The sequence below is a fragment of the Dermacentor silvarum genome, chromosome 4, assembly GCF_013339745.2.
Source record: "Dermacentor silvarum isolate Dsil-2018 chromosome 4, BIME_Dsil_1.4, whole genome shotgun sequence".
Classification (NCBI taxonomy): Eukaryota; Metazoa; Arthropoda; class Arachnida; order Ixodida; family Ixodidae; genus Dermacentor; species Dermacentor silvarum.
In genome coordinates this window covers 85,602,496-85,630,451 of record NC_051157.2, presented here as the reverse complement: position 1 = coordinate 85,630,451, position 27,956 = coordinate 85,602,496, and the positions used below count along the sequence as shown (strand labels likewise).

General features: G+C 47.7%; 1 protein-coding gene across 1 annotated transcript in view; it reads left to right on the top strand.

The window, feature by feature from the left end:
* Positions 1 to 6,453: 6,453 nt before the first annotated feature.
* Positions 6,454 to 27,956, top strand: part of LOC119450343 (uncharacterized) — a 53,595-nt gene continuing 32,092 nt past the window's right edge. Inside the window, exons 1-6 of the mRNA XM_037713776.2 lie at positions 6,454 to 6,679; positions 8,146 to 8,488; positions 18,725 to 19,109; positions 24,077 to 24,343; positions 24,890 to 25,267; positions 27,596 to 27,755. Coding sequence (XP_037569704.2) covers positions 6,664 to 6,679; positions 8,146 to 8,488; positions 18,725 to 19,109; positions 24,077 to 24,343; positions 24,890 to 25,267; positions 27,596 to 27,755 — 1,549 coding nt within the window. The 5' untranslated portion in view covers positions 6,454 to 6,663. The remainder of the gene's footprint in view (positions 6,680 to 8,145; positions 8,489 to 18,724; positions 19,110 to 24,076; positions 24,344 to 24,889; positions 25,268 to 27,595; positions 27,756 to 27,956) is intronic.

The following is a 27,956-nucleotide window of genomic DNA, read 5'->3' as shown; positions in this document are numbered from 1 at the left end:
GAAGAAAATCGGCTAGCCTAAAAAAAAAAGCGTGTAACTGATCTAGAGACGAATCGTGACACACGTGACACTGAAGATCTTAACGCCGCGCTACACGATCTTTAATGACGCAGCAGAAAATAAAGTTAAAAGGTGCACGGCATACTATATAGTCGCGGAACATGAGTGTTTGGTGAGCAGTTCGAATGACGTGGGACCAAGGCTTTCAAACTGCCGGCACTGGCACGCAATGATGTTGACGCGGTGCTCCATCTCCCAGTGAAGCATACAAATGTACCAGGAATCATTGATGGCTTTGCACGACAGTCAACGCGTGACACTTCGTTTCGCGAGCGCGAAACAGCCGGAATCTTGTAACCTGCGTGTTCGAACTTGTGAAAACATTAGCCGGCAAAATTTGGACCTGCTGCTCTCTGCCAGGAAGTGAATACGGCACAACGGCTGCCTGCTCGCGTGGCATGCTGAACGGAAATATTTTGGCGAGTTCAATGCACGTGGCATGTGCGATAATTGGAGCAGACCTTTAAGAGCTACAAGCTCAAACACGTCATGTAATTATACTTTCTGTTGTCTCCCCTTCTACTTTATATCGTGAAATCGCTTCAGCCAGCTGCTAGATTTGCTAGATTTGGGGAAATTAGAAATACTTGTTAGGAGAGATTTTACATGATGTTTTAATTACACTATCTGAACCTTTGATCAGGTTGCAATAAAGGTGATGAACTTGATTGCTCTTATTTTTATTAATGCTGCAGTGCGCTTTGACGTTGCGATGTTCTTTGAAACGTGGCTTGTTTCGGTAGAGCGTGTTTACAATCAATCAATCAATCAATCAATCAATCAATCAATCAATCAATCAATCAATCAATCAATCAATCAATCAATCAATCAATCAATCAATCAATCAAAGTTTATTTCACCAGAAAATTCTGGATGGTCTTCAGGGACTAAAAGCTGCTCTAGGCAGCTTGACTGAGTCCCTGAAGACCCTTACATCGGCAGCATACGACGTTCACAGCACATATATGCATATCGCAAATATCAACGTACAAATGTTATTATACGAACGGTTGTCAGAAGCGAGGCGGTGGTGTCTCTAGGCTGGTATCGATTACTATGACTCTGAACTGCTTTCTGTTTTTTTTTTGTATTACCCCTTATTACGAAGTCCTTACAATCATGCTTAATATGCAATTTTTTTATAGTGCCCACCTAAAAGTGAATGTTCTGGTTTATTTCTCATTTCAAGACACATTTTTAAGGCTATGTTAACGGAAACCAATAAATTGATCTTAGGTGGGAATTTTAATATCACTGGCCTAGACGAAAATGCCACAACTTTTGATATCAAATCACATCTGTATGTATACGTTTGTAAAGATATTATCAAGATACCCACTAAACTCGCACCAACAAGAGGGAGTCTTTTGGGTCTCTTCATAATAAAATTCGATAACCCTGAAGTGAAATCTTGGTTTTAGCAATAATTAAGTGCTTGCGACCCTAGGAATAAATAATAAGAAATAGCCAGGAAATGACCGAGATGCACTGAATTTGTTTTTCAGGAATTCGCAATGCCGTAAGACTGTCAGTATGCCTTGGAATTAAAAAAAAGACAAAAAAAAGACAAAAGAGAAACGTGTATATGCAATTTTACTCCAGAACCCTGCGAAGTCGCATGTTTCATCGCATGCGAGCAGTGCACATTACGCATATAAACATTTCACGCACGCACAAAAATATACCAAACGCACTCTATAAACAAATTGTGTACTAAAGGTGTAAAGGTGACTCTATCAGGGGAGTGTAGTTGCTTCTCTCATGTACGATACTTTCTTAGAGCACATGTACACGATGTGCTCCCAGCTCTGCCTCTTCCGGGTGGGTAAGTTGCGCTACAATACTTCAACTCTGCTCTGTGGAAAAATAGTAACTGCAGTAGTGCTGAATTTAAACGGTTGCAGCTGGTTAGTAACTGCGGTGGTTCCGTTTACTCTATCACTGCAGGTTAGAGTAATTGCAGTTGGGCTGATTTTACTCTATTGCAGCTGGTTGAGGTAGTTTCGCCCCGGTTTGTAAAAGAGAATAGTAACTGAAAGCTTGTTCCACATATTAAACGAGCACGCTAGTTCATCGTTAAACGACTACAATTGTGTCTAAGTACGTAGCAGTGCTCATTTCAGGCTGACCAGTGCACAGTACGTTCGTTGAAAGTCTGAAAGGCCACTCCCAGCTTAAAATGAATAAAATAAATTATGGGATTTTACGTGCCAGAACCCCGATTTCATTTTGAGGCACGCCGTAGTGGAGGACTCCGGAATAATTTGCGCCACCTGGGGTTCTTTGACGTGCACCTAAATATAAGTACAATGGTGTTCTCGCATTTTGCCCCCATCGAAATGCGGCCGCCGTGGCCGGGATTTGATCCCGCGACTTCGTGCTCAGCAGGTCTGCATTAAAATTACTGTACAGGCTCCTTCCTAAAGGGAACCTATACAGTAACTCTACCCTGCATCGTAGCCACTAAGCAACCACGGCGGGTTATCACTCTCAGCTTCGTAGAACTTTCACGTATATGAGGGTGCTTTTCAGGCGTTTTACATACATAATCTGGCCATACGTACTCTGGGAGTCTGGAATCAGCGCTGCCGCACATGTAGGAATAAGTGGTACGATCCTTTAAAATAGAACGTCCCTGCACCTGCAATTTCAAAAACGAGATTTTAGTGACTTTTTTTTTTTTTACAAGCAGGAGCAAAACTGCCCCAAGCTTAAAAATCTTGCAAAAGGCTCTTCAAATGGTTCAAAAACACAGACACACAAGAAAAAGGAGAAAAGTAATTGTTATCAGCCAAATCACTTAAAATGTAACGTTAACGAGAACAAGCAACCATAATGAAAGATTTGCACATTTTATTGAACTCGTACCAAATTCTATAGTAACGTACATATATTGAATAACGAACGCCTAATACAAGCTTGCAGGAAGCGAAAGATTTGCTTCAATCTACTGGTGCCTCTCACACGAAAACAACGGTTGGATACGTGCAGATTAGTTAGGAACCTGCAAAAGGGTTTATAAGGGAAATGTCTGCAGGGCAAAATGTTTTCGCTTCGACAAACAATGCCAGACTACTCACGGCACTCTCCAGTGTGCCGTAAGTAGACTGGGTGATCGGCCTTTTACCAAAGTAAAGCTCATGGGCGCCTGGCCTCACAGCTCATCAGCCCAGAAAGCCACACGGGCTGTGCAGTGCATGAAGGTGACGGACCAGAACGCCCGTCTGTAGATACGTTGCACCTTGCTTAGTGCGTGTGATTGACATAGACTCATGTTTTCTCTCTCTCTCTCTCTCATACTCCCCCATCCCCTTCACGAATAATGTCTAATTAAACTTCCTGCCTTTCCCCATTCCTTCCTCTCTTTCTCGTTGCGTTTCCCATGCTCCATAAAACGCACAAATTATACGTAATGTACATGTCATTGTACAGGTCTTCGGATTGAAGTTTGGCTTCTCGGGATTCTATTGCGGGCACAGAAGTAACAATGCATGGCATTTTCACATTCTGTATTGTCTAAATGCGGCCTATCGCCAGCCGGGAATTCAAACCACAAGCTCGCGCTGAGCTGTTGACAGCACCGAAACAGTGCGTTTGGGGCTTTTCTTCTTTGTATTTGCGTGTTTTTAACGCGATAGCGTTTAGCTAGGGCCCCATGCCGCAGAAAATCCGGCGTCGGCAACCGGTGTGTAATCGCGGGTGGCCGAGAAAATCATCCAACCACATCAACCGCGCAGGCCCTCCACGTGATGCAAGGTTTTGGTGAACTAAAATTGAATTTCTCACAGTGAAATCCGTCAGAAAAATGTAAAGTACGGCTTTACCATTCGGCGTCAGATTCGCCGTCGGATTGTTTACCAGCCGGCGTCGGATTGTAATTTGAATGTACGAGAAAACCTAATTCTGCTACGAGGAAACTCAAACATTTCTACCAGACCAGCGTGCGTCGGGGCAATAGCAAATAATTAATAAAATAATAAAAAAGGTGCTAGGGCCTTCACATTTTAATATAAGACCACTTATATTGACCCTGAAAAAACGTCTTTCCAGCAATGCATTTCAGTTTAAAAGTGAAGCCGACTTTAAAGGGATCGATGTAAGCCTTTTCTTTATAAGCTGGCTTTCCCACATTCAGTGTTGCAGTGAATGAAGCCTACTTGCCGTATGCGAACGATGCGATGCGAACGGGTCCCGATAACGCAATCGCGTTCTACTCTTAAAGGTGAAGCTTAAGCATCCTCCAATTTTTTTTTTTTATTTTTTAAATAATTCGAACACTTAAGCAAGAAAGCCCACAAGAGCTACTCGAATGTCGTCACTATAGATTAGTTATCTGCCCAGGCGGACATCATTTGTAAAAAAAAGCCGTAGCAATCCAATGAATAATTAAATGAATTGCTTAATTACCATCTTAGTTACAAACTTTACGGCACATGTTCATATTATACATTTTAGAGGGAACCGTCATAAATGTCTAGTTCCGTGTTCCTGCATTTCATAAAGGCCATTGTAAACCAACATAACTGGCGTCAAATTATGCGTTCAATTTACCTGATTACGCACGCAGCACTGCGAAGCACTGCTCACCTGCCGCGGTGGCGTAGTGTCTTTGGTGCCCGAGGTAGCGGAATCGAATGCCGGCCGAGGCGACGGCATTTCGATGGGTGCGAAAGACAGAAACACCCGTGTACCATGCATTGGATGCCCAATAAAGAACTCCCAGGTGGTCACAATTAATCCGGTGTCCCCCACTACGGCGTGCCTCATAAACACATCGTGGTTTTGGCACGCAAAACCCCGCAATTTAATTCATTAAGCAGCTGCTTGCAGCTCAATCCGCAGTGACGTTGTAGCGCGGCGTAAAGTGAAACTTGGCTATACGGTGCGATAAAGCGGTTCGTTTCGCCCCTGCTGCGAAAGTTACTATGAGTACAATCGTAGTTTGACGCCATGTATTTCGGTCAGGATGTCGCAGGGAAGTGCCGTCGTCCTGCAGTGGACATAAAAATAGGCTGATGATGATTTCGGTCTAAGTGTCCATTTTAAATTCTAGAAACACTGAATTAGACTTTTAGGACGATTCCCTTCAACTTTTTCAATATAAACATGTGCCGTAAAGTTGGTAACTAGGAAGTTAATACAATCAGTCTCATTAGTAAATAAATTGCGTTGGCTTTTCCTGCGAATGGTGTCCGCCTGGGTAGATAATTCATCTGTAGTGCACGTAATTTAAGTAATGTTTTTAGGCGTTGTTAAAAAAAAAAGGTTCGAAGTAAAAAAAAAATTGTGTAGCTTGCACTAGTGGCGTGAGGCTAAAGAAACAGGCGGAGCTGATCGGCACCTAGCTAGTCCTGGCATTACGGGTTATGCTCTTCCAGAATTTATTAATTATTGATCAATTATCGATTAGCTATTGATCGGCTATCGATTGGCTGTCGCAAGATGAAGCGAGGCGCAGCCGTGCGCAGTATCGTCATCGCTAGGCGAGTTTTTGCAAAAGCTACCCGGGGAAACGAAAAGCTTATACAGCTCCACTGTTAAAAAGAAAGACGCACAGCACTGTAGTAGACGGCACCAGAAGATTACGACCGACTTACGAATGTTTGCCTTCGGACGCCCAGGAATTGTGCTTGTCAACTGCTTGCTCATGCGTTTGATGGCTATTTCATTGACGCAACTTTCTTAAGAAATGTACTTAAGTTTGTGCCAACGGGAACTCTTGAAACAATGTTCCTCGCAAGACTTACATATACTATGCATTAACTTCGACTGGGCTCTGAACAACAACTTACCACGTGAGAGGGGATTCGCAGGTATAGCTTTATATCGAGAAGAAAGGAGACGAAGGGAATTCGGACGTATGTTTGCACCAAGAATTCATAACAAGCAGCTTAGATTAACGAAATTCATGGTGGAGCTCTTGCTCCGTAGCGAAGAACGGAGGAAGGAGATCTTGAAAGCTAGGAATGGAGGAGCATAAAAAATAAATAACAGGAAGCTTTTTTATGCATTCAAAAGAGAAAGAGAGAAGAGCAGAGAGAGAGAAACAGTGCGGGAGAGCGAACTATGAATTTAAAAGGAAACGAAACCGATTTGTCTGATAAAAATAACTGACTCTTCGCGCATGGAATGGCGTCACAGGTACATGCGAAGGAAGTAGGACGCTCAGGCAAACAGAACGCTTTCCCCGCCATTCTGGCACAAGCGTGCAAACTGCCGGTGTCAGGCATCCATCCTATGCGCGACGCTCTCTCTCAGGTGTGTTTGCTCAGCGCCGAATCGCCTATGTTCTCAAGCGGCGGCGGCAGTATGACGAAAGTACTTCAAGCCTCGCGCGCTATAGCGAAAAAGCCTCGGCGACGCTGACGCGATGAGAACCTTCGTCTTCGGATCCACACTTGTCTTCCGAGCTGTCTTTCCCTGCCTCAGACTCGCCGTCGACGCTGCGTATGCGTCGCAGCCTCCAAGGCCCTCGCTGAGAAAAATCGCTCTCTCGAAGTAAGAGACCCCACGCCGACCTCGCAGGCTCGGCACGGCACCGGAGCACGCTGCCTACCGCGCAACCTTTGTGGTAATGTGCCGCCCCGTCTTTGCCTAACTCATATGTCAGCCGAAACCGGTGAGTGATTTGTAATCGCATTCGACGCAGTTGTTGGACGAGATTCTGCAGTTATTGTCTAAAACCCTTCAACATTGTGTGTGTGTGCTTTTTTTTTTTTTCGGCAAGGGGGGGGGGGGGGGGGGGGGACGCCGCCGCCGGGGAGCCGCCGCCGTGACCCCGAGCACAGGGTCCAGGGTTCGATTCCGGCGCCGCGGGGGCTGCATTCAGATGTGGGCGAAATGTGGGAGCGCTCGCGTACTTAGATTTAAGTGCGCGTTACAGAACTTCAGGTTGTTGAAATTCATCCGGAGACACCCGCTATGCGGCGTCCGTCATAACCGGTGCTGCTTTCAGGCGTTAAGTCACACAATTCACACTTCTTTTTTTAGCTTAGTGTTGAGAATACAGCGAGATAAATATGACGTCACTCAGGAAATCGGCCACACATTTCGCTATATATATTTACCTTGCACGTGACGCCACGGACGCTAGTTGGAGAGCGATTCAGATGCATGACAGATAATAAGGGGTTTGAGAAACTGCGCAGCTTTGCGCCGTGATAGGGGTGCGACAACGTCAGAGCAAGCCACCTTTGATTTGGCTGATCTCAGTAATGGCGTCCTTTTCATCCTAGTCTTGTATGGTGAGTGTGATAAGGTCACGTCACAGCTGTAACCGATGACCCGTTATAGATGTTTTCTCAAGAGACCAGCAATATAAGCTCAATAACACAATGATTATACAAAGCCGTTTAGCGAAACGTAGGGGCGCATTTCCGATTTAGAGTAACTTGGTTCCTCCCTATTAGAATGAAAGTGTGCGATTTCCATTCTCTTGTCCCAGCGTCCCTAGCTTGCGACGTTCTGATCAAGATGCATCATGTGGAGTGCTTAGGTCGGTTATCAGCAAGAAATATACCGTTATTGTTTCGGCTGGCAGGGCTTTCCAGGAAGGAAATGGTTTGCCTGAAAGTGAGCCTGCCGAGAACGACCTCACTTTTGCATTTCAATACGTGCGTCTAACTCTGCGAAAAAAATAATAATAAAAAGAAAACGGATCGGGAGCCGCTCACCTTCTTTCATTTACATCTCGCATAACTAGCGATCTTTCTATACCGATCTTTAACTTCTTAGCGCGCTTTACAAGCCGTGTGCTAATATCAGTGTGCTAATATAACTGCGCGTTCGAAAGGGACTGATCAAAGCGATACAAATGCCCACAAACGGGAATCACACGTAGTGCGTAGGGTGCTCCCACCCCGTAAATGCCGACAAGAAGCCATAAGGGCTCCGGAAGGGTGCTTTGTTACAGTTCATGAATGGCTGACGTAACTTTGGTCGACGTGCAATACAACAGCAGCTCTGACTCGTCTGTTATGGTTATGCTTCGGCCGGAATGACCACGGAACTAAGCGGCGAAGAACACACATTGTGTGCAGGTTCTGCGCAAGTAAATGTTTCTCTTCTGCCGGTATATGCATGCAGTGGCGGAAGGCGCAGACAAGATGGTACCCAGTATGGAAGCTCAAGCCACAAGCGGGCACTGTGGGCCCCTTCCGCCGCTCGTGGTGGTGATCGGCGCCGGGAGCAGCGGACTGCCCACCATCAAGTCGTGCCTCGAGGAAGGCCTCCGCGTCGTGTGCCTAGAGCGCACGGGCGCCGTGGGCGGCCTGTGGCGATACACCGAGGAGCCCGTGGAAGGGTGCGGCAGCGTGGCGCGCAACACGATGCTCAACAGCTCCAAGGAGTTCTCGGCCTACAGCGACTTCCCGCCACACGCCGACAGCTCGAATTTCATGCACCACTCCGGCATGCTGGAATACCTCACGTAAGCTCGACTGGCTCCGTTGTTACACCCGAGTCACTTTCCAGTTTTTCCCGAGTGGTGTCATGCCTGTGCATGAAATGCTATTAGCTACCGTTGTCGGCGACATTCAAGTGACCTTGAGCCTAAAGCCAGAGTCGTCATCCGCTCATCGTTGCGACAACAAAGTGAGATCATCCGGGCAACCAGTCAAAAGTTACGATAAATGCCGTCTGTGGCCCCCAACCCTTTGTACAGGACCGCATTACATATGCTAGTTACTGCAAACAAGTTCAAGTTACAAAAAAGTATTGCTTCCATGTTCTTCCTAATGTGTGTTCACAATATCACTCAAACTGCAACTTCTAGTACGCTGAAGTTTTATTTGCCATTTCTAATAGCGACGTTCAAAAGGCGGATACAGGGCACCATATACGCTTGATTGTCATCTTTTGGCGCTGAGATAGGGTTGCCTGTGCTCTTTTAAACGCCAGCGGTCCGTGAGTTTCGCGGCACGCGTTTTGCGTCGCCTCGAGAGATGGCGCCACGCTGCGTTGCGCCTCCTTCAGGCGCTTTTCTTCTAGCTGGGCATTGCGCTCTGCCTCCTTGGCGTCTTTGGCTGCCTGTCGTGCAGCCTTAAGTCGGTTTCATTGTTCTAGCTGGGCAGCGACCTTATGGACCAGTGCACAGTATGGCGTGCTGCGGTGTGGTGCGATGTGGTGTGGTGAGGTGTGCCGTTGCGAACATGCACTACACCCATTTTAACATTGTGGCTAGTATCATCTCCAAGCAATCTGCTTTGCCAGTAGCCATTTCATGCTTCCGCCTACTCTCGAAAACGGGAGATCCAGCAATTTTTTTCCTGTTTATTTACCTGCCGCAACGCGAGTGCATCGTGTGGTCAAGGATAAATAGGCCGAGAGATTAACTTGTCGCTCGAAAATTTGTCTTGTTCGTATTCACGGGGCAGTCCCCGCGTATACAAACTTGGTACACATATAATGCCACAACCACTTTGGGTGCCTTTGTAACTGTCTTCTTTCTGACCAGGATGCATATGAACAGCGGAGCTGTTTAAGCCGGGCGTAATGTGTCTGCTGAATCCCCTACCCAAAAAAACCCTCGCTGGAGTGACCTAGAACCCTATTATTCTATTCTAGGTCACTCTACCCTCGCCGAGCGATAATTTAATGTGTTGCCTAGCAACGGAGTGCCACGTCCTCTCCCCAGCTGCGCCGCCACCTCTTCACCCCGCCGATGATGATGATGATAATTTATTGGCATCCCCTTTGAAACGGGGCGGCGACTACTTGCTTGATTTTGAAGTCGAAGTTGAATTTATTTTCATCAGTAGTACAAAAAAGTAACAGGTGATCAGGTATAATCAGGTAATCAGGTATACTATACATGTTCTTTATCTAGCATTTTTGTATACCTCTCATTAATCTTTTTCCTTTTCTTAATTTACCTTGTACCGCTACCTATGATTTTAAGAGATCATGTCGTATCAATCTTTTTCCTGCTTTTTTTCCACCAGTACTCTAATTGTCTCTTGCTTATCTCTACGGCTGATCTGTTGATGTTTCCTTCCACTTTAAACCCAAGTGCTTCTGGGAGTTGCACGTTACCTATGGTTCTCGCTGGGTGGATCCCGTCGCATTCCGTTACGATGTGCTGAGTGGTCTCTGGATCTTTACTGCAGCATACACATGTCTCATCTAGTTCCGAATATTTGCTCCGGTATGTTTTGGTCTTTAGGCAACCGGCTCGAGCCTCAAATAGCAAGGCACTGCTCCTTGTGTTATCGTACAGATTTTCCCTTCTAAATTCTTTCTTCTAATTCTTGTAAATCTCTATGGTCCTTTTTGTTTCCATTCTTCGCATCCAATTCACGGTCTCTATTTCTCTCACTTTCTTTTTGGTGACTCCTGGTTGTCTATTTACAGTTTCGAGTATCCTGTACTTGGCTGCTAACTTTCTTGACCTCTTCCTCCATTCTGTGTCCACGCTTTTCATGTACAGATACTTGTGCACTTTAGCCGCCCATTTATTTTCATCCATGTTCCTGAGCCTTTCTTTTGCTCTGTGCTTCTCTGACCTCAAAAGAGGCCCAACCCATGTCACCCTGCACTGCCTCACTTGTGATATTACGCCGCCGCTTAGGGAGCCTAGATGCAAACGCTAACGGCGCTTGCATGTAGGCTCCCTACCGCTGCTCCCGCCACTGCGCCACCTTGCGATGCCTTGCCTAACCTCCGTAGCTCTGCCTAGCTTCTCCCCACAGCAGCGCGGGCACGAAGCTAGGCAATGACGTCACTCCAGAGTATATTGACCCTTTTCGCGGAGCAGTTTGTTTTAGAGAAACGAGATGGCGCTCACGGCGGCACGCCATTACACGCCATTACCTCTCCTCAGCGACCGCGCACGAATACGAAACCATTACTGCTTCTACCTTGCTTCTGTGCGATCAGCTGTCGGAAATGCAACTGAGTTTTCGCTAACACACTGTGCTCCAATCGTGCTAGATTGAATCATGTGGATTGAAGACGTGTGCTGTAGTTGGCTGCAAAAATAGTGACTGGCATGTTAAGGAATAGAATGAATCTGTGCGGCCAAGTTCGCGGACCGCTGCTGCAACTGTCCGAACGTGTTATACCGGCACTTCATGATGTACGGCGTTCCTCGAGGATACAGAAATTTGCTCATCCGCCAGCCTTGTATCGCTAACCTTCAAACAAAGGGCTTCATCCCCAGAACGTCGGCAAGGGTGAGTACCACTCGTTAAACAATGATGAAGGGAGTAGCGCCGCTTCCTGTCATAGTAAGTTTCGCGCACGTTATCTATACATATCTGTCCCAAATGGCAGGAAAACGTACGCCCACTCTATCGCCGACGTATTAAGAATAAGTGAATGGGCGCACACTTGAATATATCCGCACTGTATACGCACAATAAATGACGGACTACAGCTATGGCGCACGAATGGTCGAAGCTGAATGTTTCGTGATGGTCCACAAGAGTAAGCGAGTTACTAGCTGTAATATATATTTGGTACAAGGTATTACAATGTACAAAACAGCTACGTTTCAAGCCTTGTGCGCAGCAAGAAGAAATCTATCGGAACTGAGCTCACCCGCGGGCGATTAGGCAGAAAATAATCAGATAGTGGCCGCACCGAGGAACTTCACTGAGTCAGAAACTGACAAGCCACTGCTTCAAAATATTTGCCGAATAAAGAACAAAGAGCAAAACACACTAATCCTGACTGAATTCATAATCGGAAAGCTTGGATAGCTTGGAGTACATATTTAGCCCCGCTTGTAGAACAAGCACCATATACGCTGCTTGCGCCGTTTGGACATAGCTTAATCAGCTCCGAAAGCGCTTTTGCGTGTTCTCTGAAGCTGTGATCAAAGGTTCGTGTCGTCCACGTACCTAGTCACCGTCTACGATATCTCCGAAAACAGAGGTTTTCTAAGCCGCGCCGGCGTCATACACTTCCATTGTAAACAAGGAGGCAACGGAGGCAGTTGAGGCAAGCAATGGACGCGTCACCACGTGATCAAACATGGCAGCGGCCACGGGATCGCCGCGAGAAGGGTCACTAGCTCTGCGTCGCTGAGGCGCTGAGACACACTTTGCCTGGTGAGTGTACCTGCCGAGCAGCTGCCAGAGGCATTGGCTGCAGTGACGGACACCGGGCGCGTTCGGCGCGAACGCGGGGAAACTCGGTCGGCGTCGGCAGAAGCTCTACGCGTACCACTGCTTAAGTGAAATTCTACGCTGGAATGATGAGCGGCGACGGAGCCAATGTGAAAGAAGACGACGAACGCTGGAGCAATGCCACGAACGCATTCGCGCGGTTGTGCCGAGGTGCGCTAACGTACCAGCTGTGGAAGAAGACGACAACGCTCGAGAGAGAACTAAGTTAAAGCTAAGAGAGAACCAAGCTAAAGCTAACTGAAAAGCCAAGTTAAAGCCAGGGAAGGGCCGCCAGCTTCAGCTGTTTGCTCAGACTTCGCACCACTAGTGCGAATATTTGCTCCGGTATGTTTTGGTCTTTAGGCAAATGGCTCGAGCCTCATATAGCAAGGCACTGCCCCTTGTGTTATCGTATTTTCCCTTCTAATTTCTTTCTTCTAATTCTTGTAAATATCTATGGTCCTTTTTGTAACCATTTTTGTAACCAACGAACTCCTGTCCCTGTTTCACGTGCTGCACACCGAAACTTCGCGACAATGCAGATGTTCCGAGCAGTCCGAGCACAGAGAACTTTTGGAGCCGTTTGCAACCGGCCGCAAGTTATTACGTGAAATGACACAATACAACCCGGTTCCTAGTCTTTCTTTAGTTTTTCTCTTCTTATTATGTTATTGATTTAGCACTCTCGTCTGTGCAAGCAAAGCGGGACGTTTTGAGAAAGAGCCGACAACTGATTTTGTCTTCTGTTCTTTCCTTCTAATCGTTCACCAGCGACCTTGTGCTATCCCACGCAGCCATCTGTCGCCATCCGCTTCAACTGTTTGCAGAACCGTCGCCCCGCCGCTGAACGAGCGTCGTATTTCTTCACAGGCCGATGCATTCGTATAAACTTCGTTTTGAAACTTCACGTAGCCGACATGAAACGCGGTGCATGCCTTGCTGTGGAGGCTGCTTCACCTCGACAGGCGCGGTACGCTGCAGACGCTTTAATGAGCGACGTCGATTGTTAGTCCGGTATGTGTTCGGAGCTGGCGGCCTTGTAACTTAAGATAAATCTTCCAGTAAACGTCGCTGAGGTGAAAGTGACGTGGGAGGCCTGTTAAACAGAGAAGTTATGCAAACTTGAGAGGGTAATGACAAAATATATAGCGGGTACGTTCGTATGAGCGCATTATCATAAGCATACTTGTTTAAATGCCTCATACCGGATATATTCTAATGTCAAAACGTCCTTCAATGGCGCTTTTTCTTTTGATTTCTTTTTTCTGGACATACTGGTGTCAAGTCTACAGGATTTACCGTGTCCTGATCGCTATGATCTGCACGGGGTGCAGCACGCGCTGCGTGCTGACTGCGACCAGTCTTTATGCGTAATCAGTGCAGCATATAATAAAGCTTTTATTTGTAGAGGTCAAGGTTTCGTGCGTTGTGAACCATTTTGGAGGTAAAGTTTCCATTCCGACGGAGTGTGTTTATCATCATATAGCAAATCATTAAACATATGAGGGTGATATAATCTCGACCGGGTGAGGTGGGTCGTCACCGCAAGAATCAGAAGACGGCGATGAAGGCGGGCATCGTGATGATGAAAAATAGAAAAGATTGTATCCACTTCATTGGTACATGGTTTTGACTCTATCCGAGTCTCGAGCGGTTCTCCTAACACGGGGGCCAGGACGGTCTTAAATAAACCCTCGTGGTCTTGTGGTAGCCGATGTCTCCTTTGGGGAACTTGTGGAAGTGTCAATCCTCTGTCGGGTGGTCAAGTTGACGACCTCCGTCCCCCTCGGGTCCTCTCCTTTGATAGCTCGCCTTTTGCGTCTGCTCAGGTCGTAGATGTGTGACGCTTTGTCGGGGATGAAGGGGATTATCTCGTCACGGGAAAGGCACTCGGGCTTGTTTCCCACATTTGAGAGGTACAGTTTTCACGAAAATCATAACCGCCTCTTGGGAATGAAGATAATTGCCCCGACACGGGAACGTGCGCGGGTTTGGTTTCCCACAACTGAGATGCTGAGTTCCAAGCCGATCATAACAAGGACCATTTGAAAGAGAGAATACCATGAAAAGACTTAAGATATTCCAACAAAAGTTGTTAAATAAACTAAATCTGTTGATGAAAACAGTATAAAAAGTATGAGATTTGGCGTAGAAGCTTCCAGTCTGCAAATGACAGCGCTCAGCGCGTATATGGCTGCCAAGCATACGCGCTCAGTACTGAGTATTTCACTCAAGTTGAAGCTTATGCAGGATGCGGTATGCGAGTGACAAATGAGAAATCAGTGTTTCGTGCGCGTGTATTTCGGGCGCAACAGCAAAGTATACATATTAAGCACACGTAGAGATACCCGTCGTAGCTGGAACGAAACTTCGGCCGCTGCCGAAAATATGGAGCTGCTCCCAATTTTTGAAATAGTGTTGTGTAGGAAAGAAGAGGAGGATGAGGACATGAAATAAAGAAGGTGATGTTCAGGCATCGGATGCATCGTTCCTCTGTGTTCTAAATACAACATATTGGCGACGAGATTTCAACCCATGCAAGAGCAAGAGTCCTGGTGATTTCTGCTGCATCACCACAATGAGCATTCCGGGATTGCAACCGCCACCGCCTTTTCTGCCTTCGCCTGGTCATCAGGCTGTCCCATGGGACCAGTGGAAGCAGGCCTTTCAGACGTACATGGTGGCTTCTGGAGCTTCAGCGCTTCCAGTCGAACGCCGAAAAGCTATCCTGCTCACATGTCTTAGTATGGAGGGGCAGCGGATCTTCTCTACACTGAAGCCAGCGGACTTGCAGTCTGGCTCTGCTCTCGCTACTAGTCCTGCGAGCACAGGTGACACCGGGTCGACGAATGACGCGTATGACTCTGCAATCCCCCTGCTTTCGGGTCATTTCAAGTGTTCAGTCAACGTCATCGTGGCTAGACAACGGTTCAGTCGCCGTGCTCAGCATGCAGGTGAGACAGCGGAAGAATACGTCTCTGCTTTACAAATCCTCATTGCAGGCTGTAATTTTGGAAGGCTCGCTGGTGAGATGCTACGTGATCAGTTTGTCTCGAAAGCGACGAATCATAATTTACGTGAGCGGTTACTTTTTGAGGGCTCATCACTGACGCTCTCACGAGCTATAACAATTGCTAATCAGTACGAAGAAGCCGTGAGTCATGCTAAGGAATTTTGCGACGATGCTTCAGTTCGTCACGTTAAAACAGCGCAAAGCTCTTCTCGGTCTTCTGAACAACCAAATGAACGCACAACTTGTAATAAGTGCAAAGCCAAAGCATCTGAGCATCCTGTACAAGGTACCACGAACCTTCGAGCTTGCTATCGTTGTGGAGCGAGTGACCATCTTGCAAACAGTCTTGCATGTAAGGCCCGCAAGTGCAGATGTCGTCGCTGCGAGAGGATTGGCCACTTAGATTTTATGTGTAGGTCGTCTGGATATTCAGCTAAAGTTCGACAAGTTGATGACGACGACGACGCTAGCTCCCAGAGTAGCGGAAAAACAGTTCGTGTTGTCAATGGAAACAAGCATGGCATTTACGCATCCGTCGCTGTGGAAGGTCGCCCTATCTCGTTTCTAGTTGATACGGGATCTTCTGTCACTATTCTGGCTGAAGAACTCTATCATCAGTTTTTTGCAAGCACTTACCCTTTGAAACCTGCCTCAGTGCAGCTTTTCGACTACTGCCAAGTCAAAGACAAGAGTTCGAAGATGTTTTGTCGCTTCAGCTGCGTTCCAAGACAGGTTCCGAAACGTCGGGCTAGTAAATTTCCTTATTTGGTTGGAGTCAATCTCTAAGTCTTAATCAATTTTCCCAACCAGACAGGTAATTCTGTCGAAATGTTTAGCTTCAAGTCAAGACAGAACTGCTTGTATTCTTCTGTATGTTGTATCTGAAGGCACCACTGTACTGGGCTTAGACGCCATTGCGGCACTACAGATGAATATTGAAGGTAAATCGCTTCAGTGTCTTGCATTGGCCTCCAGCACTCCTACATTGCCAGCTGAGCTACTTTCAGAGTATGAACACCTCTTTGACAAACAGCTCGGACTTGCCAAAGGATTCAAACACAAAGTTAAGGTTCGTGATTCCGTTCCACCCGTTGCCAGCAAGCTACGACGGCTGCCGTTTACCCTTCGTGAACAAGTGTCGGCTGAACTGCAAAAACTTGAAGCCCAAGACATAATCGAGCGCGTTGACGTCTCTCAGTGGGTTTCTCCTATAGTGGTTGTTCGCAAGAAGGATGGTTCAATACGAATGTGTGTTGATCTGCGAGAGCCCAATAAAGGTGTAATTGTTGAAAGCTTTCCACTATACCACAGACAGACGAGCTGCGCCTGCACAGCTTAGTTGGCGCCAAGCGATTCTCGAAGCTGGATTTGGCGTCTGCCTACCATCAACTAGAGCTCGATCCTGAGAGTCGTGATCTGACTACCTTCATCACGCACGACGGGCTTTTTCGGTTTAAGAGAGTATGTTTCGGCTTGCCTTCAGCCCCGTCAGCATTTCAAAAAGATGATGCATCTCATACTGAAAGGGTGCAAAGGTGTACTTTTCTACATTGACTGACATTATCGTATATGGTCGTTCTCGAGAAGACCATCTTTCAAATCTTCGCATCGTTTTGCAACGACTTTCTAAAGCGGGCCTGAAACTGAACCAGAAGTGCGTTTTCGACGTCACGGAACTAACGTTTCTGGGACATGTTGTGAACGGCAAAGGACTCTTTCCACTAGCGTCATCTATCCAAGCGATGAAAGAAGCTCCGCCGCCTTCAAACATCAATGAACTTCGTTCCCTGCTTGGTCTGGCGGGATTTTATTCCAAGTTAGTTCCCCATTTTTCGGATGTTGTGGAACCTTTACGGGCATTGCTTCGAGGCAACGAGCCATTTGCTTGGACGTCAGCTGCCGAAGAGAGTTTCGTCCGTTTGAAATCACTGCTGACAACTTGCAAGGTTCTACATTTCTTTGACCCGAACCTACCCGCCATCGTCACGACCGATGCCTCCGGGTATGGACTGGGCGCTGTGCTGCAACAAGATAACAAGGGAATTCTACAGATGGTTGCCTTTGCCTCCCGTACCTTGAGCCCACAAGAGAGGAAGTACTCTGCAGGCGAACGTGAAGCCTTAGCATGTGTTTGGGCCTGTGAACATTGGCACGTGTACCTTTGGGGTGGCCCCTTTGTCTTGCGAACCGACCACAGTGCTCTTGTCACTTTGCTGTCAACCAAAGGTGTTGGACATCGGCCATTGCGAATTTCACGTTGGTCAGCGCGACTTCTTTGTTACAACTACACCGTAGAGTACCGTAAGGGAAGCAATAATGTGGTGGCTGATGCGTTCTCTCGACTGCCTTTGTAAGGAGGAACCAATGAGGTTGCCGAAGATCAGTTTGTTTGCCTTCTTTCTCCGATGTTAACCATTGCAGAATTACAAGCGGAGAGTGCATCTGACAATACAATCGCAAAAGTCATGGACTTTGTTTTGTCCTATTGGCCTGATACAAAATCTCTGGAAGCGGAGCTAATGCCATATTTCCATGTACGTGCAGAATTATCTATTGTATGCGGCATGCTTTACCGTGATGACAGGATCGTAATTCCAAGTATCCTTACTCGTCGTTTGATGGAAGTCGCACACGAATCACACCCGGGGATCAGTCGTACGAAAAGCCGTTTGCGAGAGTTGTACTGGCGGCCTCGAATGAATAACCACGTAGAACAACTGGTTAAAACATGTTGTTTGGGGGCAGAGTGCCATGAGGTGGGGAGGGCAACGCTCGTCCGCGGGGTCAGCGGGTGAGGTCACTCCGCGGTACGAGCGTGTGTGACGGGGATCACTGCTCTTGCAAGGGGCGATGGCGAGCGGCTATAGCTCGATGTGACGCTCCCATGGGTGTTATCGCCGCTGACACTGCATAGTGGCACGACTTCCCCACGACTAAGGGCCGCACTCGCCGTTGGTGGAACGAAAGCGCGAGAAGAAAATCGTAGTGCCGCGCAAGACGGGCTGTGCGGTGGCGATGGCTACGATATGGAGCCAAAGTAGCGCGTCGTCTGCATGGAAACAAAGCGCTGCATGAGCGGAGGTCTGTCTGCGGCGTCTTGTGTGAATCGCCCCAATGCGTCACCCACGCGCTGCCTCTCGCGATCTCCCGATTAGAGAGGCAGACGTGCCACACTTCGCTCCGCTTGGAGCGTGCCGGAAAGACAGGTTGTCCACGCCAACCCATATATCGCGAAATGAAAACGCGTATAGAGCTGCGCTGAAATTTCGCATTAGGGAGTATCGTAATCATCGATAAATTTTTTTTCGAGAGTGCATCATCTATGATTGAATTTTGCTGGTTGTGGGCTCGTCAGTTCATCTTCGAGTCGCTTCTTAGCTGATATAACTTATTTGCATTTGAAGCGGAAGATACCTTCTGTGTTACATTACTCGCAATAATACTATTCACGCATTCTTAAAACAACCTCGGCTAACTCTAAAAACTACAATTAGTTCTTTCTCGTTGTCTTTATTGAAACGTGCACGTACACTCCCGACTGCAGGCGATACAGCAAGCACTTCGACCTGAACTCGCACATCCGTTTCAACCACGTGGTGGAGTCTGTGCGGAGAGCGTCGGCGGATGGAGTCGACAAGAGTGATGGCGTTGGTGATAGCAGAGAGCGTCGCTGGACCGTGTGCGGCCGGAACACGACCACGGGGCAGGACTTCACGCTCTATGCGGACGCCGTGGTCGTGTGCAGCGGCCACCACGCGGTGCCCAAGTGGCCCGATCTTCCGGGCCTCCGAGACACGTTCCGCGGCCGCGTCGTGCACGCTCACGAATACCGGAAGGCGTCCACGTTCGAGGACCGCCGCGTCCTGGTGGTGGGCATGGGAAACTCTGGCGGAGACATCGCCGTCGAGTTGAGCTACGTCTGCCCGCAGGTGAGAATGCACGTGTGATTAGTAAAAATGATTACGGTATTGATAAGCAGTGTCTCTGAAAAACGAAAAGAAAAGCAAATTAAAAACCCATGTGCTATATATCAGATAATCTCATACCGTAACATGGGATCCTGTATCAGAACAAAAGTGTCTGTGTGCCTTCTGGGCCGATGATCGTCGGGCGCACTGCTTTTTTGGCAACAACTAGCGTGTGCGAGCGCCTTTGCATGCGTGGTCAACCCGCAGCGGTAGCCCAGTGGCTATGGGGCTGAGCTGCTGAGCTCAAGGTCGTGGGTTCGATTGAGGCTACAGTGGCCGCACTTCGATGGGGGTGAAAGGAAAAAACGCACCCCACGCTCTCCGCACCAGTGCGCGCACTCAATGCGTCGTTTTCTCCTTTCTCAGTTCAATCGCTCGTCTTTCTATTCCTTTTTCCTGTCCTCCAGGGTAGGGTAACCAATCAGATGCTTTTCTGGTTAACACGTTTGCACCCTCTATCTGTCGTTTTTTTTTTTTATTCTCTGTGTACAAAGCCCCCCTTCTTTTTCAAAGGTTTCAAAGATTTTATTTTCAAAGGATTGCATGAAACATTCCAAGCGGTTTACATATGCATTGGAAGGTCCCATGGTTCAAGAACTGTGGTGTCCCGGGACCTACTGTCAAAAATAAAAAGGGGGAAAACAATAACACCATCAGTTTATCGATAAAAAGTTTGCAAATGCGTTATTACAAAGAAGAATAGCAGAATGTATTAACAAATAGTAACCATGCGATCACAGATGTCAAAAATTCAAGATACAGAATATTATGTTCGCATATAATAATCAATCTGATCTATACGGGCTTGGTATAGGGTACGTGAGTGTTTTCTTAAAGATACATATGCAAACGTTTAGTCATAATCATGATGATGATGATCATAACATCAGCCTATTTTATGTGCACGGATTCACCTCCGCGCGCGCACTCTTTGCCATCATATTCTTTTCATCTCCCAACCATGCCACTGTCTCGCGCACTATACACATTACAAGGGCGAAGGCTTCCCCCAGCGATATCCAATTACCCCTGTTTCTAACTGGTTCTAGCTGATTCTAACTTGCTCCTGCAAATTTCCTAATTTCATCACCTCCCCTATCACTTAACCTCCAAGTTTCTGCCCCATAAGTTAGCACCGGTAGAGTGCAATGATTGTACAGTTAACGACAGTGGTAAGCTTCCAGTCAGTATTAGGTAATGCCTGCCGTATGCACTCCAACCTTATTGCCACGCGACTGGCCGCTCGAGGCACTTTGCGTGCATTCACGGGCTTCTTTCACGCTCAGAAAAACACTTTTATGTATCATGTATTGAGCAACAGAAAGCTGTATCAGGGTTTTTCATGTTGCTTTACAATTTTGTCATCGATACCTTTCATCTTATAATATTGACAAGTTGATTAATTCATTAAGACTAATTATGTAATTAGGCCGAATGCAAAAAATAATCTGAGTATCTCCAAGCGACGGCGCACAACATTACCTTGATTTTCATGGTGAAATTTGTAGCGCGCACAGTAGACAAAGACACAGTGTATGTGGACACACGAGCGCTTACTCACAACTGTTTATTTTTGGAAAGAGACAGAACATAAGCGCACAAGCTACCTGCACTCAGCATGCGCAAAACGAGTCATCAGTTTTTACGTAAACAGATAACAAAGGGTCAAGCAGTATTCAAGAATGTCAGTGATTGCAACCGATGGTTGACTGATGCATTTTTCAGCACTCATTCTAATATTTAACGCTTCTGTTATTTACCCTGTTAGTTTGCTTTTATCAGAAAACAAAATATCAGTGTCAAAAAATACCGGATCACAAAGACATATAGCTTGCAGTGACCTACGTATTGAGATTCACACAGATGCCTGCGGCTATGGGATCGGCACCGTGCTTGTGCAGGGAGACGGTTCTGAACAGTTTCTCATCGGTTACGCAAGTGGGCATTAGAACAAACCAGAACTGAATTACTGTATGACTCAGCAAGAATGTTTAAACGTTGTCTACGCAATGAAACAGTACGACCATATATATTCAGCACACCAATAACGGTCATCGCAGATATGGCCAGCCTTCACTTGGCTGATGACAGTAAAAGACCCTAATGATTTACTTATAAGAAGGAGTTGCTGCAGGAATTTAGTATCACACTGAAACACTGACAAGGGCTCAAGAACATGAAAGCGCACGCACTAACCCGGTACCTTATGACCAGGCTCCAGCTGAAGAATAGGAGACGCCTCGATCACTTCATGGTATCTCGAGATATTAGCAAACTCCAAAGCAAGGATGTCTTCCTATGGCTAGTCAATAACCATCTCCAGAGAGCGGAACAGCCCTTTGGAAAGAAGGCCTCAAGAATGACAAGAGCGTTTCGTCCCATCGATGGAACCTTGTAACGGCGAGCCAATGGCTCTGCAGAGGAACGACTAGTGCTTGCAGTACCCCGCACCTCCACTACTTGTTACTTCATTATTTTTGGGACTGTAGCATTTTCATTATTATTATATGGTGCTTAGTAGATGTTGTCGCCTTTAATTGGCACCGGCTACTCCTTTTCTCATAGAGATATGAAAAAAAAATGCGGTTTCGCCCGAAAGGCGAAGCATCAATTGCGATAGCAAATTTACTAGTGGAGAGCTATACGGAGTAAGGATAGTATTTTTATCAGTTGCATAAACTTGGACACATTCGTCTACTAACTGAACTAACTGAATTAACAAGCATGGTTTCAGCACGCACAAGCAAACATGAATAGATCCCACTTGATGACCGCAGACAACCACTGTCAGAACGCTGGCCTGAGCAAGCACGGCAGCAGCAGCGAGCAAAGGTTCGTGCAGTCTATCGCTTCAAGGGAAACTAAGCGATGAAAGCACAGCGCATACAAAGGTAGGAGCCGTGTTGCAGATCGCTTTCAAGATACGGTACGCGCGACCGCCCGCCGCCGCGCAAAGTACAAGTACGCAGCTGCTTGCTGAGCAGAACCCTCAACCCCTCCCTCCCGCGTTTGCTTTCCCGCTTTCCTGCTTTCGCCTGCAAAATTCCAGTTCCCCTTGCGCCCGGTCGCAAGATACGCATTTGGTGCCGCAGCTAAGCGTCGCCTCCCCTCCCATACCCCCACGGCCTTTCGCGCGACGGAAGACATCGCGTTTGCTCTCCGTGAAAGCGCGCGTCCCTCGCGCGCTTTCACCTGCACATACAGCACACGGAGCGTGGCGACGATTTTATCGCCGTCGGTCAATATACGGAACCTCACGGCGACGATGACAGTGACGCCGACGACTACGGCAACGGCAGAAATGCGCTTGGAGTGTCCATATAATTGCTATCGCAATAAAAATGAACTTAAAAGCTAGAGATGAAAATTAAATCTAGAAGCCAACATCAAACAACTGCTAAACGCCGCGTCGTCGACCGACAACCCCTCTATTAGGACTGCAGTTAGTATACCTATGGAGGGTTTGTCGGTCGACGTCGTGCCTCGGCCGAGCTACCTTTGCCTCCAAGAACGAGGCATACTCAGCAAGTCGGTGGTAACGTGTGCGGACTTCTGGGTCAGTGGCGCACGACTACGCCGCAGAGTGATGGTTGCGCCGGCTCTCGCAGGATTGGCTGGCGGGTCGTGCCTCGACTTTCCTGGTGAGAGCTAGCTCCCCAACTTCTGAACATGATACTTAGTAGCGCAAAACTGGAAATAAAAGACAACAATTAGAGGCGAGAGGAAAGGAAAGAAAGCGGCCACGCTTCCTTTCTTGGAGGATAATTGGATGCCGAGAAAACGAGAGGCGGCCGGTGAGGCGGCCAACGCCCCTCGCCATCATTTAGTTGTTGTTGTTGATGATGATGATTTATCGACGTCTCCTTTGAAGCGGGCTGGTGACAAAAAGTCACCTAGCCTGCTTGAGTTACTCAGCCATGCTGTACATGCTTTTCATTCTAGCATTTTAGAGCGCAGGTTTTAAGCGCCCGTTCCGGCGTTTGGCGTCCGTCGCCGTCGTCCCTCGGCGTAACCGAGCGAACGAGCACAGCGAAGGATGAAAGAGCGAACGCGGAGCGCAGCGGGGGATGAAAGACGGCGAGAGCGAAGAGAGCGCGAGAAGGAAAGCGGAGGAGGGTGCAGCGGAAGCATGCGGCGATAAATGGAGGAGGAGGGTATAGCGAAAGCGTGAAAAGAAAGGTGTAATGCCACGCAAGACACGCACTGCAGCGACGATGGCTACGAGGTGGTGCAGAGTAGCGCGCGTCGTCTGGGCGGCTGCTGCGAACCTCGCCCACGCGTCATCTACGCGCTGCTTCTCGCGATATTCCGATATGCAAAGCAGTCGCGCCACTCCTCGCTCCGTTTGCAACGTGTCGTACGAGACAGATTGTACTCGCCAGCCTATATATCGCAAAATGAAAACACCTATAGAGTTGCGATCAAATTTCGCATTAGGGAGTATCGTAATCGACCGTAAATCTTTTTTTTTTCGAACAGCCAGGCTGTAATGACCATTTTTACGATATCACGGCCCATCATCAGTACATCTATACATTCACCGAATACCTTTCCTCGCATTACGCAATATTACACGCCAGCTGCATTTAATGCTGCCATTCTCGTTACCCTGCCCCTTTATAACACACCTTAAAGAGGTCTCTAAGGTATACACGTGAAGGGACACGTGAAATTGTTACCGCCACGCTCGAAAAATGTCTATTGGCAGTATTGGGCCATGTGGCGTGACGATCGCCGAGGTCACACCAAAAGTACGTAACAGAAAATGTGGCACTTCTTGATCGTCCTCGTGTATTTGTTACCGCGCAACCGCAATCACTGGAAAGCTCAGCCTTTTGCTTTAGATAGAAAGTAAGGTACGCGCTTTCTGGCAAGCTGTACGACGCGCTCAAACATGAGCACACTTTCACGGACACGCTCGGACGCAGGTGTACATGAGCACGCGCCGGGGGACTTGGGTGGCTCCTCGTTTGGCGCCCGGCGGCCTTCCCATGGACGTGACCATGTGCACCAGGGCTCTGAACACTGCTCGCTCGCTGCTGCCGTTCGACCTCGGGGCTCGATCCTTCGAGCGGGTCCTCAATGGCCACTTCGACCACAAGATGTACGGCCTGAAGCCTGCGCACCGCGCCGTGAATCAGCAGCTATTCGTCAACGACGTCCTGCCTTCCCGCATACTAAACGGAACGGTGCAGGTGACACTCGATGCCATAAGGCTTTTTCTTTATTACTTCAATTGCCGCAGCTATTAGATTCTTGTCGCTACACTTCACGACCCTTTCTGTTAGAATAAAAAGAAATATGAATTATGCTCACGGGATAGTCAGCATATATGGTTTGAAGCAGAGACGATAATGACGTACGCATTGGAGTGCAAGAGTGACTGAGTGCAAGAAAGTCGCGGTCCAGACTACACATGCGGCTGCATTAACCACACAGAACTCGGTGCAAAGTGTGTTGATCGATTTCCTTTTTTCTGTGCACAATGACTACACTAAACGGCTGAGCCACTCGCTAAAGCTGAACGCTGGACCTTCTTTATTTTAACAAAAAAGAAAGAGCGGGAATAATGCCACTAATTTTACTGCTCCAGCTTTTTCGTTCACGATGTATGTGATAAAACATCGTGCGTTGTTATGTATACAACTCCTCACTAAACTAATCTCTTGTCTTATTTCATGGTGTCCGTGATTATATATGCTCGTTAGATTGACGATCGGTAAATGTTCTTTCGGGCGCAGATTCGAGGTAACGTGGCTCGGCTGGGCCCGGATTACGCCGAGTTCTCCGACGGCTCGCGCGCGGTCATCGACGACGTCATCGTAGCGACGGGGTACTCCAAGCACTACCCGTTCCTGCCACCCGAGGTAGCTCCCTACGTGCGCGAGGAGCGCGTCGAGCTCTACAAGTTCATCTTCCCCGTGGGGGAACCGAGTGTCGCCTTCGTGGGCCTGGTGGACCCCATCGGTGGGTTCTGGCCCATTGCCGAGATGCAAGCACGCTATGTGGCCCGCGTGCTGGCCGGAAAACTACCGCTACCTGACACCGAGAGACAGAGGAAAGAGGCGGCACGCAGGGCGTCCGCTTTAGCCATCAACAGCGCACGCTACGCCGTGGAGGTATACGTGTGGATTGTTTGGCGGCTTCAATGGAAACGCTTCACTTGGCCGCAGTTGCTTGACGGCAAAATGCCACGGGCAGAGGTTAGGTGCTGTGTATAATATTAGTCGCGGCTGTGTGCAGGGCAAAAGGAACGAAGGAGTTTTTAAAAGAGCGTGATGCCCTTCAGCGTCGACGCAAGAGAAGCTCAGAGAGAGCCAGCAAGGCGGCAACAACTATACGTGCGCGTTGAATAGTACTGGGGCTCGGGCTAGTTAGCATATTTTGTGCGTTTTTACGTGCTGTGTTTTTCTGCCATTGCATCAATTACACCACATTTAATTTCTCTGAACATCTCCCGTCGTTGGACGTAAGCTGCGGAACTCGTCTGATGAAAGTCTGTTGAACCAGAAAAGAAGGGGGGCCTATTTTTGTTAGACCAGTCTAACAAAGACGCACTTTATTAGACTCGTCTCTTCGCTTCGTTAACACAGGAATAGAGAGAAAATGAAAGGGAAAGAAAGTCTGGAAGCTTAACCAAGTCGTACCTCCTGAGAACGCAGTGCGGGGTGCGAGATAAACTACTTTTGCACGGTTGTCACGAAAATGGCGCATAGTCATCAATCTGTAATCTTAAGATTATGTTACTCAATTCTACGCACCAGTTTATAAGGTTGCAGCTTATTAGTTTGCATGTGCAATTGTGATAGTATTCTTACGTACGTTCATGTCAATTAAAATACCTCATCTGAAGTAGCAAGCCCTGCATGCAGCAGGGCTGACATCATGAGCTTCCACCAAACTTTTTCTCATGTTCAAAACCGCTTTGTACCCATGAAATGCGTCACTGTATGCATTTATGTTCAAACTTCGTGATATTTTCAGTACGCACCAGTACTCATCTGTGAACCTCGCACTACTTCCAATGATCAAAAGTCGAGCAACAAGAAATGTCGCTGGAGACATTTAGATAGGTAGACCTTTAGATAGGCCAGAACAGGCATGTATCAGGCCAAGTACAGCTAACACAGTTAGCGCATTTGTCTGGTTCTCCGCAGAACGCTACACATATATTTTCATGAACTTTCGCTTCCGTGCATTCATTTCTTGTTCGCTCTGCTACGAGGAGCAGCTCACGCTACCTAAAAGCGCTGACACCTCCTTTAAATTAATGTAATTAAAAAACAATGCTCTCACGCAGCACACCTACAACATAACCAGGACAATTTTTTACTTTAGGAATGCAAGCGTGGCAGCTGCCTGGAAGGCAGGAAGTGGGCAGGAAGTTCGCCATAGCATTGATCCAATCAGAACTTTTCCGCTGGTAACCACTTCACAAAAAGCATGGTGTTATTGCTCCTTCCACTGTAATTTTCTTCGACGCCACTTGGTGGTCAGGTTTCAGGGAACGGCTGAGCTCTCTGTATTCGGTATTCGTTGAGCAGAAAGCCGCTCGTGGCGCAATGTCTTCGCGAAACTTACGGTGGCCATGTTCTCGTGCGTTGCAAAGTGCCTGTTCGATGTAGTAACAGGTATCTAGCTCAGGCCGACCTCTCTGCCTTCCTTTGAATAAATCCCCCCTCTCCCTCTTTTGTCTTCATTGTGTGACTTACACGCTTCCTCAGATCATTCGGAAAAGCAGCAAAATTGGCATAAGATATTAAAAGAAACACCACCCAAATATTAGCCCCAAAGCTTCCGACCATGCAAGCTTGTGGTTTAGAGATGCTTAAAGCTACAGCGGCGAGAAGTTTTGGTGCTGCAGTAACTGAACTTATGGAAGAATTTGCGCACTGTGTCGGCTCTACTATAAGGGAGAATGTAGCGATTGATGAACGAGGCACAAATGTGAGCGGACACGCACCAACGCTTTCCTCGGTGTCTGATCTCTTCGTGTTTCATTTTCCCAGAGATGCTCTCGCTCAAAAGTTAAAGTCGATATTCATACATTACGGGGGCGCGGATTCCGCGCAAAAGTTCCATTTCCGAATAATTCGTGCACGCAGCCTGTATAACACAGCGCAACACTGTGGTTTTTGCATATACTCATACATCCTGGAAACCCGAATACCAGGCTACGTTCCCAGGCCACAGAAGTGTTCAGCCTTTTCTTTCTGATGCCGATAATGCTACCAGTGAGCACAGTTAAGAGCAGAAAAACTTGGCACTAGTTATAGTTACTTTTTATTAGTGTATCCAGTGTGTTCAATGACTTCTTAGTTTGTCGTTTTCCGCGACGCCCTGCGTTTTTGCTCTAACAGATGACCAAAAAAGCCCAAATAGCGACACTAGTCAAATGTATCTACCCTTCCTGCTTTCGCATCCTGTACTCTGATCTGCCCCCGCAGGTTCACTGGATCGCGTACATGGATGAACTGGCAAGTCTGCTCGGAGTGAAGCCCAACCTGCGCCGTTTGGCGATCACAGACCCGGTGCTGTTCCGGCGGTGTGTGTTCGGGCCCTGCCTGCCTTACCAGTTCCGCCTCGAGGGACCCAACTCGTGGGAAGGTGCGCGCGAGGTCATTCTAGATTTTCCTAATCGTGTCGCCTCCGTTCTGACTCCCATCACGGCGCCAGAGGACACACGCGCCTGCGCGGAGCCACCGCTGGAGTCAACGACGTAGTAGCCACCTGCACAGTCATGATCGCTATAGCTTATGGGTTATCGTTAGCCATATGAAAGAATGTACCTGGATATGAGTGCTTTCA